At 38.2% G+C, this 19,692-nt stretch overlaps 2 protein-coding genes across 3 annotated transcripts; one reads left to right on the top strand and one right to left on the bottom strand.

Moving 5' to 3' along the window:
- Positions 1-22: 22 nt before the first annotated feature.
- Positions 23-11,950, top strand: LOC103718159 (suppressor of mec-8 and unc-52 protein homolog 1). Its single transcript, XM_008806848.3, has 16 exons — positions 23-130; positions 875-1,085; positions 1,519-1,671; positions 3,034-3,082; positions 3,615-3,698; positions 3,818-3,921; positions 4,046-4,132; positions 4,220-4,273; positions 4,738-4,833; positions 7,533-7,660; positions 8,144-8,270; positions 8,367-8,426; positions 8,564-8,671; positions 10,499-10,599; positions 10,929-10,980; positions 11,527-11,950. Exons 1-16 carry the CDS (start codon positions 102-104, stop codon positions 11,623-11,625), a joined length of 1,542 nt encoding a protein of 513 aa, XP_008805070.1. The 5' UTR covers positions 23-101; the 3' UTR covers positions 11,626-11,950.
- A 1,593-nt stretch (positions 11,951-13,543) lies between these two features.
- On the bottom strand, positions 13,544-17,055 carry LOC113463461 (protein RADIALIS-like 3). Of its 2 annotated transcripts, XM_039123806.1 has the most exons (3): positions 16,895-17,055; positions 16,421-16,733; positions 13,544-13,847 (listed from the first exon to the last, which is right to left on the bottom strand). In XM_039123806.1, the coding sequence occupies exons 2-3, from the start codon at positions 16,699-16,701 to the stop codon at positions 13,820-13,822; spliced, it is 309 nt and encodes a 102-aa protein (XP_038979734.1). In that variant the 5' UTR covers positions 16,702-16,733; positions 16,895-17,055; the 3' UTR covers positions 13,544-13,819. The 2 variants fall into 2 exon arrangements, with proteins under 2 accessions (XP_038979734.1, XP_026664677.1); XM_026808876.2 differs by having other exon boundaries at positions 16,421-17,054.
- Between the last annotated feature and the right edge of the window lie 2,637 nt (positions 17,056-19,692).

Raw genomic sequence — 19,692 nt, 5'->3', positions numbered from 1 at the left:
GTATTAGAATAGAAGAGGGACTCTTTGGGTTTTCCGTCTCTTTCCCTCCTCTCTCTCTTCCCCCGGCGAAAAAGGCAGGAAGGCCTCCGCGAGGACCGGCCATGTCGACGCTGGAGATCGAAGCTCGGGAGTAAGTCCTCCTCCTCCTGCTGCTTTTCGTATCTTCAACCCTAAGCCCATATCTACTTTCTCTCTCTCTTTCTATCTCTGTCCGTCTTGATGGATGATAGTTTGGGGTCGAATGAAGCTTGGTATTTGGTCGTTTAAGAGAGAAGATTCTTTAATTTTACCGTTGGTGGAGGTGTATTGCGTGGATTTGGAGTTGGGTGGAAAGAACGATGCATGAGATGTAGGAAAGCTAGGGTTTTAATTGCATTATGGAATAGGATTTGGCATTAACTCTGGGGCGGAGAGTGGTTGTTTCTAAGAGGTGACTGAAGCGACGGATTTGGAAAAGAGAACTGGTTTTTCAATTCTACTTTTAGTGAAGAGTATAAGGTGTGAAATGTGGACTCGGAGTTGGTTAGAGGGAAAATGTCGGCTTGATGCGGAAAAGCTAGGGTTTTTATTGCAGTGGAGGATAGAATTCAGAGAAAAAAACTCTATGGGAACGAGGGAAGGTCTCAGCCAGCGGTTACATTTCTAAATAATCTTGAATTCTCAGATAGACAAAAATGGGCTATTTGTTTTGATTATTTTATCAATCATATGCTTTTGTTTATCTGACATGTTTTTCTTTTTCATATGCTGGTTATGAGCTAAAAATTTGACATGAGTTAATTTACCTAGGATCCTTGGGAATGCTTTTGTTTTTCTTTTTTTACTCAAATTGTTGGATTAAAGTAAATTGTCTAATCATATATTTCATTTGCAGCGTTATCAAAATAGTCCTGCAGTTCTGCAAAGAGAACTCATTGCACCAGACCTTCCAGACGCTACAGAGTGAGTGCCAAGTCTCATTGAATACAGTGGACAGCCTTGAAACGTTTGTTGCAGATATCAACAGTGGAAGGTGGGATGCAATATTGCCTCAAGTGGCGCAGCTTAAGCTTCCTAGGAAGAAATTAGAAGACCTATACGAACAGGTCTGTAGCACAAATTTCATATACTGCATGCTTCTTTCTGCCTGATTATGTTAAGCAGTGAATTCTTTGCTTTCTTGTAGATTTGGTTCTTCTAGAGTGCTTACTTAATTTTATCACATTTTAACAAAAGTTTCCTGAATTGACTATTACTGATTAAATTCTGCACCCCCCCCCCCCCCCCCCCCCCCCCCAACCCACCCCAAACAATATATTTTTAATCGGGTCTCCTACATCATAAAAAATCATGCACTGTTGCTTGGACTATATAGGCTAGAATACTGGTTTCTTTTCTGCCTTTCGACTGTATTCATTGTTTGCAAAATTGAACTACTTAAGTTGTTGGCTTTTATTAAACACCCATTCCATTCTTCCTCATTTTCCTTTTGATTTTATGGTTTGAGTGACGATTGATTATATATATCTTTTATGGCAGATTGTTTTAGAAATGATTGAGCTTCGTGAGCTAGACACAGCACGTGCTATTCTTAGACAAACTCAGGTCATGGGTGTTATGAAACAAGAGCAACCTGAGAGATATTTACGTCTTGAGCATCTCTTGGTCCGAACATACTTTGACCCCAATGAGGTGTGCATATCTATTCTTATTATTAGCTGTTCTCTGCTGATATATCTATGCTGACCTTTCGCATGTTTTATATCCTGTTTCTTTCCCATATAGATTACCTGAATCTGGAACTTCCAGAATTATATGCTGATTTTATGATCCTTGGATTTCACTGAATGCATTATATCTAACATACATAACTTCTCATGATGCTATTGACTACTCAGTCCTCTAATGTTTATTCTCTCATCTAGTTATCTGAAATCCATGTATATATTAGTGCATAATTACACTTGCCAGGTTACTTTTGCCCAGATACTTTTGACTTCTGCTAAATTGCTATTTTATGATGGTAACATACATAACATTGTGCAGAAGTTTGCATACTAGCAGGGATATACAAAATGTTTTGTCAATATGCCTAACTTGTCCAATTCATGTTGAGTAGAGTGAAATAGTTCATCTATTAGGGATTAACTATTACAAGCCATGGATTGTCAATACAGTATACGTGACTTCTACAATTGATGAGAATATAGAATCTGGTTAGTATTGATGAAGTACATGGTGCCTGTGGCATGTGCATGATAGTTGCTTGCCTCTGTTAAATATATATAAATATATATTCATGGTAAGCGTCTATGTTTAATGTGGATTGATATATTGTTTAAAGAAGATGATTTTGTTGTAAAATCATGAAGCATATTGTTAGAGATGACTATATTAAGTGTACAAAACACCCCAAGTAATAGTATAATGGAAAGTCTATTAAGCTGTCATGTGGATGTGCAACAGAGATCAGAAAAGACTGCTATAAGGAAAGGGATTAGATTTGTCATTTTAAAGATCTAAGAAGACAAATGGACATGCTAAGTGACCTAGTTAGATGTTGGGTGGATATATTGTTCCAGGAAATGTGCTAGCCATTAGTAGGCATAGATGGCAACAGAGGCTTCAATAAGTCAATGCCATTTTGTTCACGGTGACATGTCATGGTAATATCTATGGTTATAATATGAAATTTCTGTTTTAATTCTTCAAAGCCGGATAATCAGTAGTATTCCTCTCGCTAGCTATCCTGAGTAAGAGGGGGAGGATCTAAACTGGTCCTCAACTTCTTTGGTTTAATATTCAGCAGTATATTTGTCTGATATAGTTTGGCTCTTGTGCTGGTTTCCAGTTTCTGTCAATTGTTCTAGCATACCTAAACTTCCTATTTATGATAAATATTATCCAACTTTATTGCATCTTCTTTTGGTTAATAGAAACGATTGATTAAAACTGTAAATGAAATTACCTATACTAATTTATTTTTTAAAAAACTTTTTTGGGAATAACTTTTTTCTAAGTATCCTTCTGTCATCATGCAATGGCACATGACAGGCATACCAAGAGTCAACTAAGGAGAAGCGGCGGGCACAAATTGCTCAAGGTTTGTTTTGAATCAAACCTCCTATATACTTGTGGAACTGCTTCCTCAATAAACATGCATTTGCTAAGTTTTTGATTGTTGAATTGCTTTCTCTACTTTACTTTTTTGTTAACTGTGTTTGCCGTAATTATGTAGAGGGGCTGGCTATTACTGATTCATCTACTAATCTAACCAGAAATTTGTCAACCAGGATTTATTTGGCTAGCAGTTAAAAGGGCAACAGTGGCCTCTTTCTTCCTTGCTTAAAAAGTGAATCTTGACTATTAGTTGCTTCTGGACAAGCACAAGATGATGAGGCAATTTTGGAAAAATAATTTTTGATCTAAATGTTCTATTTGTCTTCAATCTCATGTTTTATCTATAAGCCATACTTTTGCCCGTCATCAAATTTTGCTGTTATATTATATCATACTCTGCCGACATGCTTATGGTCATTGAAATCAATAGTCATAGTTTGTCGTATATGCTTCTTCCATCTAAATCCTTTATGCTTCCTCAGCCAAATTTGATATTTTGTTCACTCATGTTCCAGCTATTGCTGCTGAAGTTTCTGTGGTACCGCCATCTCGACTAATGGCATTGATTGGTCAGGCTCTGAAGTGGCAGCAACACCAAGGTTATTGGACTTTGATAACCACCTTTGCCTGATTGAATATTATCATAATGACCTGGGGCTAAGTTGTACCCACTCTCATTGCTGACGTGTGCTTTTTTCTTATCTTTTACTGTTTTTAGGATTGCTGCCCCCAGGCACACAATTTGATTTGTTTCGAGGAACAGCTGCAATGAAGCAAGATGAAGATGATATGTACCCGACAACCCTAGCGCATCAAATAAAGGTAAAGTTCAACCTAATATCTTCTTTTCCTTGCCAGTTAGACTGAATAGGTGCAACTATTTGTATTTTTTTCAGGGTTGCATTATTCTTTCTAGGGCTTTACTTTGTTATCTGGCTTGTTGCAGTTTGGAAAGAGAAGTCACCCAGAATGTTCTCGATTCTCTCCAGATGGTCAGTACTTAGTTTCATGTTCGGTTGATGGATTTGTAGAGGTGAGGTGTCTAATGAATATTTTAGTTTTTGATAAGGTCATACAAGAGGATATGCGGACCTTTTCTGAATTAGGGACTCTTTTGCAGGTTTGGGATTACATAAGTGGGAAGCTTAAGAAGGATCTGCAGTATCAGGCTGATGTAACTTTTTAAACTTGTCAACTGTCACAGCTTAGAAGAACATAACTCTTCGATTCACATATAGTTGTTGTGTGCATTCATGAATAGCAAATTAGCCCTAATAAGATTTCGTCAAGTGTCTGAGTGCTGGAATTGTGAGATTATTGACGTACACATACCATTATATTAGCTACATCAAAAGAAGCAATGTTTTAATATAGTAAAATAATTTAGTTGTACCAGATCCAATATGTTATTGTAGTTTCAAGCAAGTGGGTGTTGTCTTGACCGGCGCCTTACATTTATTGTTCTGTATACCACATCCAAGGCATGTAAAAATGGATGCTGGCAATCTTTTTTTCTTTCATCATTTGTTCATATATGTCAATGATAGTAAAATTTTTAAATAGTTTCAAAATTTTATATCATGGTTATGCGATACATAATGATGCTTTTTTGCACCTGGCTTTCTTAAAACCATGCAGGATGCTTTCATGATGCATGATGATGCTGTGCTTTGTGTTGATTTTAGCAGAGACTCGGAGATGCTGGCATCTGGATCACAAGATGGAAAGATTAAGGTATCATCTATGTTGATTTGTGTATGCCTGTGTGAGTCAATTATTATCTTGTGCTTCCAGCACTACTATTCATGTTGTTTTCGACAGGTTAGGCTCATAACATTGCTGCCTGCAATTAGTTATGGAGTCAATAACCGTCATCTTCCTATCAGTGTTTTCTCTCTATTGTCGGAATTTCTTGTTGTTAGTCTTCTTTTTTCATAGACTCAAACTCTGCAGTTTAGTATCAAATTACTTATTTATTTTGGTTTCTGAATACAGAGATCCTTCTTTATGATTCTGCTATGCTCGGATGCAAGTGGGCAATGCATCTTCCTAGATGCAGTCAAGTGAATGGTACCGTATAAGTGATTAAAAAGCTATAATAATTTGAGATTTTTTTGAAAACAAAGCGTCGGTGCAAGTGCTGCTGTTTTATTGATTAGCTTGAATCCTGTTACTCTAGGTGTGAGATCAATACCAAGATGAAACAAGGTGTTGGTTTATCACAGTTGAGTTTGAATGCTGGACATCTTTTAAATCGACTGCAATCTCTGATAATTAAAGCAATATACAAGGCCCCAGACTTTGGGAAGACATATTATTGGTCGTTTTTTTTTCTCCTCCTCGATGGGATCTTTTTACTCTTCCTTCAGTTTCCCCTTCTCTTCCCCCTTTTCCAAAACAACCTTCCATCCCATCAACCAGCCATGGGGACTTGCAGTCCTTTATCACCACAGCTGTTGGTATCCTACCTATCTTCACCTTTTCATTACCTTCAAACCTTCCCTTCCCTCCAGCCATAATGTTTTCCTTCGCTGACACCACAACGCTGTCCACCAACCACCATGTCTACTTTATCCTCTTTAAGGGTAGTCTTCTCCTCCACCACCTACATAGTAGTGGTCGTCCCTCCACCATCTATCCTCCTTATCCACCTCACATTCCGAAGGCATCGCTAGATCTGACCATTGGGTTCCCAGATCCTAATGCCCAATTATATTCACTGGTGCTTCAACGAAGAGAATGTCATCTTCAAGCTCTGCCAGTTCCCTTTAGCCTCAACCTGCTCATTTCTGATGGCTCGGAAGCCATCCTTAGGGAGCACTTAGTCTTTGTGATGATCATTAGAAAATACCACCCCATATGTGAGCATATGTTTATACATTGTATTAGTAGAAATTTTGGGATATCTCTTTTGCTAATAGCTGAGATTGTGAGGGCTGATATTTTAAGTATCTTGGCTCTGAGTGCCTGATATCAAGACAAAAACTGATATCTTGGCCAAGGCAAAAGTTTTGATCCAGGTGCACTAAATATGACAGGTGCAAGTAAGGTAAGCCTTGAAAAATATTCCAGCCACTTTTATCGAACAAGGAAAATGTTCTGGCAACTCAAACTATCACTTTGACCAATTATTCTGGATAATTTCGCATCTAAGTAATGGGGGTGAGGTAGTTCAGAAATAGTATCTTATAGTATCTATCAGCTTGTACTTTGCTTTGTGTTTTCATTTACCAAGAGAATAGCATAGTTTCAGTTTGTTTCACATGAAACAAGAAGGGGTAATGAAATGTTCAGTCATTCATTATCAGGTTCATAACATACAGTTGACTGATCCCATGACATTCTTTTGTTATTACTTTTTAAGTGCTTGGCATCGAACCTCTTGAGTGATGGAGTAACTTAAAAATAAGTAGCTTAGAAAGGTTTAGAAAATTTGCTATTTTACTCAGAATATGTGTGCATTGAAGATATTGCATATGGCTGAAACTTTGAGCTCAAGGCGAAAAGTGATTTTTGCCTTCTGGTTAGATATTTTTCTTGTCATTGCTTCATAAGGTTTTAGTGTCTCTATATAATAATATGCTTGATGTATTTTCTTTAATTTGGTGTTCTCTTGCCTAATCTAACCTCTTGAAAGGCCACTTAAATAACTCCAGAGTCGTGAAGAGAGGTATTACACTATATGTTGTGATGGTCAAACATTCTTTTGGATGGTTTTCTTTGGCTCCTGATCATACTATGCTTGCTATCTAACTGTTTTTAATCAATTTGGTTGTAAATACACATAGGGCTCGTTTGGTTCGCGGGAAGTATTTTCCCTTCTAGGAATATGATTCCTGGGAATCAGATTCCTAGGAAGAGGATACCTAGGAAAGCACTTTTGGCATGTTTGGTTAACCATAGGAAAGTGACAAATTTCCAAAGTGCTTATGTTTGGTTGACCATCCACTTTCCTAGGAAAGTTATGTATAATTCCTATTATGCCCTTAATAAAAATTAGGTCTTTAATGCCTCTTTAATGCTTCTTTAATGCTGAAGGGTCTTTTTGGGAAAAAATAAAAAAGGAGTGATTCCCACCTCATGGGAAAGTAACTTTCCCATATTTCTCATGGGAAAGACTTTCCCATGAAATGTGGGAATCATATTCCCATGGGAATACAACTTTTCCATCTCTCTTCTTTGAAAACTCCAACCAAACAAGAGGCATTTCATTACTTTCCCGTTGACCACACTTTCCCCCCTCCCTTTCCTGCGAACCAAACGAGCCCATAATTTCCTGGGAGATAATTTGTTAACCATTTATCAAAAGCTTTTTGGTTCACTTTGGTTTATATATCTTGACCTGGTTAATGTTGTAGCTTCTGGAAATTTGTGTTGTTCTGATTTTGAACTTCCCTTCGTTTACAATCCATAATTTTGTTATTTATTTCCAGGTTTGGCGTATTAGAACAGGTCAATGCTTGCGACGTCTTGAGCGAGCGCATTCTCAAGGTGTTACTAGTCTTACATTTTCTCGTGATGGAAGCCAGCTATTAAGTACATCCTTTGACAGTACTGCCAGGTTTTCTTTTAATCAAGAGCACTCTTCAGTAGTTCTTATTAACATGGCACAGCAATGGTGCCAAGTGTCAGCAGTTCATATTACCATATGACTTCAATGGAATATACTTTGAATTTGTTTTTTAATTTTCTGCTAAAAACCAATTTGGATCTAAGCCAAAGGTAAACCATGCTCCTTTCTTAGACAATTTTGGAAAGAAAGGAACCTATAAACCATTTCTATTTTCTTATGGACCCTTGAGAAGACATGATAGTGTCATGGGTATTTTTTTTGATGGGGGTATCAAGGAATGAAGTTTAATGAGCAATACTTTGAAATTAAGGACAAGCATTAATCATTGTGGATAGAATTATGAGTTTAAGCATGCACAAGTGTCAGGCTGTCTCTCGTTATGTTAGTGGTGGATTGATGAGTGCAAACTTAGTATTGCTTACATCAGTATATTCATAATGTCTTACAATTTCGTTTTATCATAAATGGCAGAATCCATGGCCTCAAGTCGGGAAAACTATTGAAAGAGTTTCGAGGACACACTTCTTATGTTAATGATGCGATCTTTACAAATGATGGTAGCCGTGTTATTACTGCTTCCAGTGACTGTACTGTAAAGGTATAAACCTTCTTATTCCTTTTAAAATTTGTTTTTTCTCTTACATTATATCTGACTGCTGTCACAATCTCTTCCATACTTTATTGCTTGCTTTAGGTGTGGGATATGAAAACTACAGATTGTCTACAGACTTTCAAGCCACCACCTCCTTTGAGGGTATTGTTTTGTATCTCATACGTGCACCTTGTTTTCTGCTACTCTGCTTTCTATCCAAATATGTATTTTCCTATTTCTGTTTTCCTTGATCGGTATAACTGATTCTTATCTGTAACTTGTTCTATCTTCTTTTTCAGGGGGGTGATGCATCTGTGAACTCTGTCCATTTGTTTCCAAAAAATACTGAGCACATAATAGTGTGCAACAAAACATCATCAATATACATCATGACTCTCCAAGGACAGGTATTTGATGCTCTTAAAACAATGGAATGTGACTAATCTAAGAATGCACTTTCCCTTTGTTTGCATGCTACGCATCATTTGTTGACGTATGTGAAACTTTGGCTGGAATTTTTATAGTTATGAGCTTTCCTGCCACAAAATGGTTTCTTTGGTGGTCCCTAGATGGTATTAGGGCAGTATAATTACTTGAAGAATTAATCCTTACAAAATAAACACACTTAACTTAATGAATACTGTAAAAATTTACGTTATACATAGATTTATATGATCTTTGCAAATATACAATGCAAACTTGGAAGTTTGTGTGTGGTCAGCTGAATGAAACTGGTGCAATGTCTACAGGGAAAAAAACTGATAGGAAACTGCTTGAAGGGCATGATATTCTCTTCACCAATAACATGGAGAATAGTTTGTGTTTAGAGAGCCTGGCCTAATCCTCTAACTTCTTGTGCTTAGATAGTCAAAGAAAGAGTATAACCGAACCAGCTGACCATTCGTTGTGGGTAGAGGATTCCACAGGGTGGTGGTAATTTTAGCAATAACCCCTTCTGTTTATTTTCTGTGCATTCTAAACAAGTTCACTTCCTCCTTTAATTCTTCTGGACCACTTACAAATCACACCATACCTATAGAAGTTCCTGTGTTAGTTCATCTGAAAATTACAAACTTACCTATTGAACAAGGGTAGGCGACTGAAGGATGCTACCTGTCTTAGCCTTAGCAATTTAACTTGTGATTGGTCACTTTGGTGCTATACATGTTAATTGGAGGTTCAACTAGTGTAAAGAAATTTGCTTAACTGTGTTATGTATGGGAAAGTGCATTGGCTTCCCTTTTTTTATCTGTGTTCACTAACCTATCCGATACTTTTGTGCTCTATAGATGAAAAGATTTGGCACATGTATATAAGCTTTTATTTTGCTATTTGGATTAAACATGGTTTTTCATTTATTGTTATTTTGAACCTAATTATGGATTCAGCAAAATCAATGGAGATAATTGCTTACAGGTATTTGTATATTTTTTATTTTACAAAGCTATACAGAGATGTGGTCATGTTCTATTGGCCAATTTCTATTTTGAAGTGGATATCTTCTTTTTCCAATTTTATGTAACAACATAATCTGTTCTCTGTTTTATATTTATTTCTTTTTATTTTAATTTTGGATTTTATTGTTTATATTAATACATAAGAAGGAGATTTTTTTCCTTAATTCTAATTTCTCAAAGAGAGAAATTCACTTTTTTATCCTTTTGTAAGAGGGTTTGTGATTACTAATCATGAATATAGGTAGGATAGAAAAATAGATCTGGAGGAAAAAAATAATAAGTAACTACCTGAACCTTCTAAACAAGCATGTGTTGGAATGAATGCTTTATTTTTATCAAGACAAATCAAATATAAAAGGAATTGCACAAAGTCAACAAACCATGACGCATTGAGTGTTTGATATTTACCAGCTCAGTATACGTAACGGCATTTTAGCATGCCAAAACCATCATGGCTAAATCAACTAAATCGATTTAAAAAATATGACTTTATCTTTCAATGAGTGTTCGGCTTCGTTCAGCACCATTACCTTGTTCTGGGGGCAGGAAGATTGCTGTCACGTAAATGTCGAAAGCGATTTGACACGGAAACAGAATCTAGAGCATATACTACAATGATGTTTAAACAGTAGGTGGCTATTTTACTGTCTGAAACACCTCACATCGTTCTCACAAATAAATATTTCTCCGACATAGAATTCTTGTAATCATTTTCTTAGTGGATTGAAGGCTCGTATGTCATTATGTCATGCTTCTTAAAATAAAAATATGATGCAGGTTGTAAAGAGTTTCTCCTCTGGTAAGCGGGAGGGAGGAGATTTTGTTGCAGCCTGTGTATCTCCTAAAGGAGAATGGATCTACTGCGTTGGTGAAGATATGTATGACGCTGACACTGCCTCGTTCTCTTTGGTCAATTCAGAGTTTGCAGTCATGCATAAGATTATTGTTTACATTTATTCTACATGTATTTTATGTATATCATTATAGATGTTATTCTGCGAGATGATTTCCCAGGCAGATTTGTATGATAGACATTTGGTGATCTCTGTTTCAATTGTTTTTCACCTCTCTCTCTCCCCCGCAACCCCCCCCCCCCCCCCCCCCCCCCCCCTCTGTATATGTTTATCTTTTTAGTCTTGGTTCATGCATTGATCTATTTGGGGCATGAGTTAGTTTTGCTTACGAAATTTCTTTCAATAATGTGCAGGAATTTGTATTGTTTTAGCCATCAGTCTGGTAAGCTAGAACATCTTATGAAGGTATGCATCGTCTATCTGATTTTTCCAGTTGATTGGGATCTTAATTTTGTTGCTGTGCTTATATTTGTTTTCACTTACTTGCATACCTTGAAGTCTGTTTTTTCACTATTAAATGTATTTATTCATGTGAAAACAACTTGAAAAGTGATGTTGTTGCAGCCAAATTACTAGTCACGGCCACTTTTTTTAGTCTGTTCACTTTAGAAAAGAATTTCTTCAGAAATTTTTATACGTTTGTTGGACATAGCTACCTTCTTTAGAAAGGTAACATAGAATCCAATTAGTTGTACAGAATAGGTTGACTGTTCCAAATACTTCTTGGTACTGACAGACAGCAGGCCAATCTTTGAGACAACCAATTTTTTCCTATACAGCAAATTGATCTGTGATTATGCCAAAACATTTTTTGCACGATTCCATGTATGTTAGTCCTCAAACAAAGTTAGGCTAGAGGTCATGTTTTACTGCAATTATATGGTATATGGTGATAGATGTTAAATTCACGATCCCTTGCCTGATTTCTCTCTCTTTTGGTGTTCTGTGTAGGTTCATGACAAAGATGTGATTGGTGTTACCCATCATCCTCATAGAAATATGGTTGTTACATATGGTGAAGACTGTGCCATGAAAATATGGAAGCCTTGAGTGTTGACGGCAATGCTATGCCTATGCAGTCTGAAAAGTTCACCTAATTTGTATCTGTAATTGTATGAAATTTTGCTAGTCTCTTTCACTTGGTAGGGTCACCCGAATTTGCAGCATCCTGTGAATCATTTAGGTGTTCTTGATGCACTCTATTCATTGCCCTCCTGTAATGGAAAGGAACGTCTAGATGATTTGTGAGACACATTGGAGAAAATAGAGCTCATGTAAAACATGATACTCCATAAATTTAAAAAGCTGGGGGGCAAATTGTTGGGACAATTTGTTATTAAAATGAGCAATCATATGCTATTCATGGTCTGTCTTGCTCCTGGGGCTTTATTATATCCTAACAGAGGATGAAACTTAGATCGGAAAAATTCGTTTGATGGGAATTTGCCTCGTCTTATTGGTTTATGTCGATCCTATATCATGTATCTACAAATCATTAGTCTATGGGGCCGACAGCAAAAACAAAGAAAATCTATGGGATTATATGGGATTAAGATACAAGAAGGAAATACAACATAATTGTTCAATTTCTTAGGAGTGGCTGTGTTATTAACTTTTGTTGAGAAATATACATCAAAAATTCTACTGCTTCATTTGTTCAATGTTACAAAGATGAATCTTCATGTCATTTGCCTCCCAAAAAAGTTGGTAAGCAGATTGTCGTATTAAATTATGGTGTGACATGTACAAATTTTGGAAAGGATGAATTGTTTTGTTCTGCCCCAGAATTTATTATATATATAAATATTTTTGTGAGAATATCCATCTGCTTCAGTGAGGATCAGATGAAGCAAAGTGAGCAATGTATCTCATGAACTTGTAGATAGCGATTGGCATCACTCTGATACTCAAAGGACGACCCACCTGTTGATCCTGCAGTTCAGTCGTTTGTATATGTAGCACAGGTAACGTTGCTTTTATCTGATAAAAAACAATGCACTTGTTGGGCAAAAGAAGGGCTTATGCAACAAGATGCTAAGTATAAACTTGATGTCTGTCCCATCTCAAATATAAGCATTTGTACAAGATTGCTGTGCTTGTACCGAAGTCTGTATCGGTTGGCCAATGGTACAGTTTGGTACAAGATTGCTGTGCTGTTTCATGCCATACTAATATAGTTGAGAAGGCCAGAGAGAGGGAGAATGGAAAAGAGGAAAAGAGAGAGAGGAGGGAGAGAAAAGAAAGGAGGAAGAGAGAGTTTCTCAAGACTCCGAAGGGTGCCGGAGGACCGTAGAGAGTTAGAGGAGTTCTGCCCTTTGGACCTTTATTTTGTTTGCAGCTCTTTTTAATATTTTGGCAGCCCTCCCTCCCTCTTCCTTTCCCTCCCTCCTCCCTCCCTCTCTCTCTTTCCTTCTCTCTCTTCTCCGTTCGTCAGTCAAAACGCCGGAACTGTCCTGATCTACCACCAATATAATTTGGTATATCCCGAATCGGACGGTTTGGGATGGTTTTGCATTTCTTACATTTGTACGCTGCCATTTTCTGAAGATTTTATGGTCAAGTTATATACAAATTCCTCCATATTGAGAGTTCTAAACTTAGGGTCACACCAAGCTAGCATGTTGTTTTACTTGGAGGGTCTCAACCTCTCAGGTTTGTAACCTGCAATTTGCTTCCAATGAATTGGGTTAACTAGGGACAAATTTAGAAAATCTGACATTGAATTTTCATCTAGTATTGAAATTTATTTTAATAAGATAATTCATTGTATGACTTCCTAATTCACTCATCTTGTCATATTATTACAAACCATTGCTCACCAGTTCAACTCCTACCAATCTTTCGGTGGCTTACAATTCAACAAATTAGGCAACATGCTCAACAACTAGATATGGTTGGATAGTTCTATTGCTGCTGGGTTTTGGCAAGCACTGTAAACATTTCAGGCACCAGTTGGAAGGGATCTTCATCATCGAAAACTGAAACAAGTATTAAACAATGCGTGGTTTAACTTTTAGATGTGTACATTTATTTATACTTTGATATTGGAATCCACCTCAACCTGATGGATGAATTTCACAACTTACATGTCAGTATATCAGTGTTGCCTAAACAAGTGTCAAGGATATGTAATGAATGAAGTGCCAAGCTTGAGCTTTGAGCAAAATTACTTGTATACAGTAAATCAGTGATCGGCTTTTGCAATTCGGAAGAGCAGCAAAGTTGAGTTTGTGGCTGCAGTTGATCATTTTATATTCAGTTGAGCAAGCATCCTGCAGGAAAAAACCAGTGATATATCAGCCTGATAGTTGAGGAAGACTGTCGAAATAAGAGAAGATGATGCAACATTCAATAGGAACTTAGGATCATCATAGATTTTTGAGAAACAAATGTTAAGATGTGTTTGATTGGCATTAGATTTTTTTGGGTGCAGATCTTAATTTAATAAGCAATAGGTATTATTTAATCTGCTTTTATATAATAAATACTACCTTCTCTGATTGTCCACTTACGCACATTATCAAATGGGAGGGGAAAAGAGTTTTCTCCTCTCTCTTTTATCTTTAAGAAAAAACAGGAGATAGTGTGGGTCTCCTCGAACGATAAATGTCTAGTTTCTTAACTTATATGGATAAATAAGTGGAATATATATCCTGATAAATATAACAAATTAAAAAAAAATAATATTTTACTTGACATCCGTCCTAATTAGTGGTCTTGGTGAAACAAGCATTATGAGTTCATACATAGGTTGCATGAGACACTTTATAGAGGCTACCGTGATTTATTAAAAGGACACTGATGATGAACTTGTTTTGAAAACATAGAAGTCCAAAAAACTACAATGATTTTTACAAAATATGGACAAAAAAGTTCTCTTTTCTTTGGACAGAAAAGATTTCAGTTTGACAGGTGAAGTGCATATGTAGACATGGTTTCGTAACACATAAGAATGTCAAGTGTGAAACAAGTTCGATGAGAAACACAAACTAGTCTCACATGAAGGAATGAATGGGATATAGGCAGGCATTAGATGAGGAAACCTCACGCTGAGGTCATTGAGAAAATTTTTCAGGGCCACGAATGCTCATACTGCCATTGCCATGCGCCTCTAAAAACAGTTTGTCTTAACACAGAAACTGAGAAGTATTTGAAGAAACAGGAACAGCATACAGAGGATGCTTCTACATGACAAGAATACATGTTATACGCTTGCTCATAAAACTGTGAGTAAATCTTGACAAAGATATTTTTGAAAGCACATCTTAGAAATGGCTCACAAGGCTGACAAACCTGGGGGTTTAGGATAGTGAGTCACACATAAGGAAAAGAATAGAATTATTTGAGAAATAGAATGAGTCTTTGCTGATCAAACTAGAATTTAGTACACTGTTGATAGCATCATTGGATATAGAGCTTTTTTTCATGACAAACAAAGAGGTGAATCATGTAGATGTTACATGGCAATTACATATTATTTCAAGTTCAGAATAGGATATGAGCCTGCCCATGACTGAATTATGAAGCAAAGCAAATTAAAGTGGAAAATCATGATAAGGATGAAGTAAAGGTTATGAATGGAAGAAGAACATAGAGAACTGAGTCAACTGACGTTGTCATTCTCGAGAAACGAGAAAGCAGTCGGCGAAGGCTAAGCAATAGATAATGTAAGATCAATTCGTACCATTTTGGATAACTTCATCAAGGATCTAGTGAGAAAATAATGCTCAAGAGAAGATGTATGACAGAACTTATAAAGAATAAACATATATCTAGATGGAATAAGGAGCTGCCACAAATGAAAATGGCTTGTTAAAGATGCATAGCAGAATAAAGGATATAGAGCAGCAGTTAGCACATGCTAGGAGGGTACCTCTTCATAATCCCAGCCTTACATGAAAGGAAGGGCAGTTCCTATAGGACATATTAAGTGAAGAACTATCAGGTACTCTTAGAAGAATTGCAATCAGAGGTAGTGCATAGAGAATTATTCTTGGGGGAGAACAAGAACAATACAGGGGATAACAAAGAGAGATGTTATAACTGAAGCAACACCATGCAGACTATGACGATAAATTTTTGTTTTTGCACCTTTCCTAATAAGAAGTACTACAAATGTTACTACAAGCTTTTCCCAGATTCGTGAAAATCCGAAGTATGAAATTGTTATGCGATGCTCTAGCAATAAAGAAGCATCAAGCTTATGAGTGGCTGAGAACATGAAAAGCAGAAAACTTCCAATTCAAGTATTTAACCTATATTTAAGGCAGATATTCTGTTAGATACATTCTGGGGCATAGGTTAAGAGAACGAGGTCCAAAGTAGCAAGGCAGCGACAAAGTGTTGACAGCAAGAATAACTTATGCGCATATGTACCATCCAACATAAAAATTGTTCAGTGCATGAATCTTGAATTCCATAAGAGAAAATTTTGTTTTGTTGGAAGCCTGATTAGATGCATGACATAGTCAAAAAAGGGCAAAGGGCATACGAAAAGCAAAAAAGAATAATTCGTGATCTTCGTCTTGAAATCGCTTGGATCGTCATCAAGACAACCAAGCAAATTATAGCTTGAAAGGTAGTTTCAGTTATGATTGTCAGAAAGTGGATTAACACAAAATGAAAGGTGGAAAAGTATATGTAAAGAGGAATAACTAAAAAGGGCATATTATGGTGGCCAGGATACTGCAGAGCAGAATCGAAGTTCTTTTGATTTATTTAGATGAAATAAGAAAAACCAGCCAACAAATCATGCAAACATGCTTAAGCTTTGAATTTGACAAAAAATACAGCAACTAAATTAATGCTCAGTTTCTTTCCTTTTTTTTCCCTTGAAGTAACTTACTCTTGGTCTTCATCTGTCCAACAGGCATCTTGTGTGTCATTGAGCACTGCACTGACTGCATGATCCAATCTACCAGATTCAATGATATCCAAATCCTCTACAAGGACCTCATAATGCCTCTTCACCTCCTCTGCACTCTTCCTGCCTCCAATAATGGATGCAACTGCCTCCCACCTATCAGGATTTCCTTCATCGACCGCCGCCAGCGCTAACTCAAACAACTTATTGTCTTCCCAACTCCAGCTAGAAGGAACATTCCCACTCTCATCAGTATCCTCCATAGCCAACTTCCTTAACTGTCTTCAGTAGGAAACTATATAAAAAAAATAACAAGAAAAGAAAGAACAAAAGGATTAAATTTCGAAACCCATATTTAAATTGGATTGAAGGAGAACACTGAGGAACTATGAATAGAAATCAAGAGAGCTTCCTTTCAGCACAGCAAAGAACTTTTCCCTTTCTGTATTTACATACAAATTTTTGTGGGTGAGATTGCTCTTGTTATCACCTTCAAACCATAAGTCCTCACATAAAAAACACAATGATACACAAACTGCTGTATGTAGGAAAAAATATCTCATCTTATGCAACATCATAAATTATAGAACTTGTTTTTCTATTTGTCTCACATCACAAACATGAAGCCAAAGGGAATAAGATAACCCCAATTGATAACTACCAGTATCCGAACGCCCCTGGCTGGGTCAAAACTAGTACAGTTAAACAACACTAGATGCATCATTCACTAATTATATCCAGGCTTATTGATCCCAATTCCATGTGGCCAAGACCACACAAATGAGGCAAAAAGCATCAACACTCAACACCATGTATCTCACCTACTCCATTATATTAAAACAATACGATTTGTGACAAGAAATAGTATGATTCCGAGATACCCGTTACATCATATACTAATTCAAAGACCAAGTATCCCATTTATTTATGTAATTTTAAAGCGTATCAAATTAGCTAGAATCCTAACACTAAGAGCGTAGCCACTTGGATTCCGATTCGAATATGACAAAGACTTCAAACAGCCTCCTTTCCTCGATGATAACGTGGAGAAGCTGCTTTTCTTGATGTTGACTGAATATTCTAGAGAGAGGATTGGAGATTCTCTTCTCCTATTGGTGCGATATATATAGAGAAGAATATTTCATCTATTTGGGCTTCGAACCTCACAAGGTTCGTTTTCTATGTGAAGATGAATATTTCTAATTCAGGACTTCTGGAGTCATTTTTTTTTCTCCTGACGTAAGACCTCTTTGTTCTATTGCTTCTTTAAACAATAAACAAAAGGGAAGAGGTCCTTAAAATAGTATTCGGAGAGTAAGATATTGAGGACTCTAGATGTAAGTTTATTATCTTACTTAAAAGTAATTCGTAGTCAATTTAGGGGGTTTCAGTGATAAGGTAGGCCTAGCGATTACTTTTTGGGTACTGGCTCGACTTTACAATATCTGGTTTGATTGGTGGACCAAACAATAATTTATGTGCACTTAGAGATGCTTTGTAATTTAATCCTTGCAAAACCAGTCCCGTCAACCTGATTGCCGGAACTAGTTTAACTTTTCTAGCTGTTGCTTGGTTACTATACTTATCTGCAATTTAAGTTAAAAGAAGGAGGTTATTTGTAATTTTTCCCTGTGATAAAAAATGAACCGACCTCGCCATCTGGTGGGCCGAGACTAGTTCAACCCTTAGCCAGGTAGTTTGGTACTGGACTTCAAAATAGTTTGAGGTCCATTTTTTGACCTAAAAGTAAGTTTAACCCCGCAAAAAAAATGAACCAGTCTTGGCACTGTCACTGACGGGACTAGTTCTCATTTTAATGCAGACCGGTGAGTCGGTAGGGACAAACATAGCCAAGGAGTTGCATGCAATTTTACTGCAACTAGTCTATTTTACTGAACTCTAGAAAAGGCTCGTGCAATAGAAAGTTCAACCATAGTGGATTAGGGTTAGGGTTAGGGTTTTCTCTATTCTGAAGAGAAGATGGATTCTCAAGTATTGGAGTTATATGCCTTGTGCGAACTAACCATTGTTGCTTCAATCTTCGTGCATTGAGTGGAGTGTTTCATTGAATAGCTTCTAATCATCGGCGATGGTGAGCAGGATGGAAGCGAGGGCTAAAGAAGAGGCCGACGAGGGTCGCAATGAGCGGGCGGGCAAGAGGCCGCTTGGTAGCGGGGCAAGGCCGGTGCCGAGAGTGGCCGAGACCACCCCTTTGTGGTCGAACGTGGCGCAGGCTCCTCCTCTGCTGCCGGTTTGGACCAGCCGTCGCATCTCGAAGGAGGAACTCGAGGTGCTCCAGCGCCACTTCACCGAGGTGCTGGAGCTACCGTCGGAGCATGTGAAGAGGGCCCGGAGCGCCTGGGCGATGATGACAGTGGTGATCCGGAGCTTGGGGCAGAGGGTGCCGGCGGACTAGGTGGCCCGAGAGTTACGGGCCAAGGGGAAGTTGGAGTACGAAGTGATGTCTTCCCAATGGCAGTGGAGCTTCCTACCATCCGCTTCTGGTGTCGGAAGGATCGGGATGCCGCTCTCCGGAACGGGCCATGGCTGGTGGTGGGCTAGCTGCTAGCCATAGAAGAGTGGAAGGCCGATTTTATGACAGGGGTCAACACGATCACCCGGACAATGGTCTGGATCCGGTTGTCATGCTTGCCTCTAGAATACTGGGAGCCGGAGTCCATCTTGGACATTGCGGCAGCGGCCAGCCAACCGGCCGCTGCCCATCGACGACTGCACCACCCAACTCAGAAAGTTGGGATACGCCCGGGTGAAGGTCAAGATCAGCACGCTCGACCCTTTAAAGGCATAGATTTTCATCCAAGGGGAGGAGCAGTGGTTTTGGCAGGTGTTTGTGTACGAAAACTTGTCAGCCTTCTGCTTCTCCTGCACTCAGATCGGCCACTTGGAGAGTAGTTGCTAGCAGCCCACCCTCATGCCGAAGGCAAGGGAGGAAGCAGATTTGTCCCCCCCTGCTAGCCAACGGTAAAGGAGGCACCGATTGGAGAATTGGCGCAACCGGACGAGGGTGACGGGCGGTGCATGGCCCCTAGCTAGCCACCAACCATATCCGCCAGCCAAGGATGGTCAACGTCAAGGCGAAGTTGAGGAAGGAGGCGGTCCCCTCCCCCTAGTCAACCTTAGGGCCGGCCTCCTCCCAGTCGGAGCCAAGTTCCTTGAGGAATCAACCAAGTTCCCCCGAGTCACCGCCGGATTCTGACGGCTGGTAGAAGTCGAAGAAAGTGGCTCGGAGGAGC

This window comes from Phoenix dactylifera, chromosome 1 (assembly GCF_009389715.1).
Source record: "Phoenix dactylifera cultivar Barhee BC4 chromosome 1, palm_55x_up_171113_PBpolish2nd_filt_p, whole genome shotgun sequence".
Taxonomy (NCBI): domain Eukaryota; kingdom Viridiplantae; phylum Streptophyta; class Magnoliopsida; order Arecales; family Arecaceae; genus Phoenix; species Phoenix dactylifera.
The sequence above is the reverse complement of the archived record's forward strand: the minus strand, read 5'-3'. Positions and strand labels throughout refer to the sequence as shown.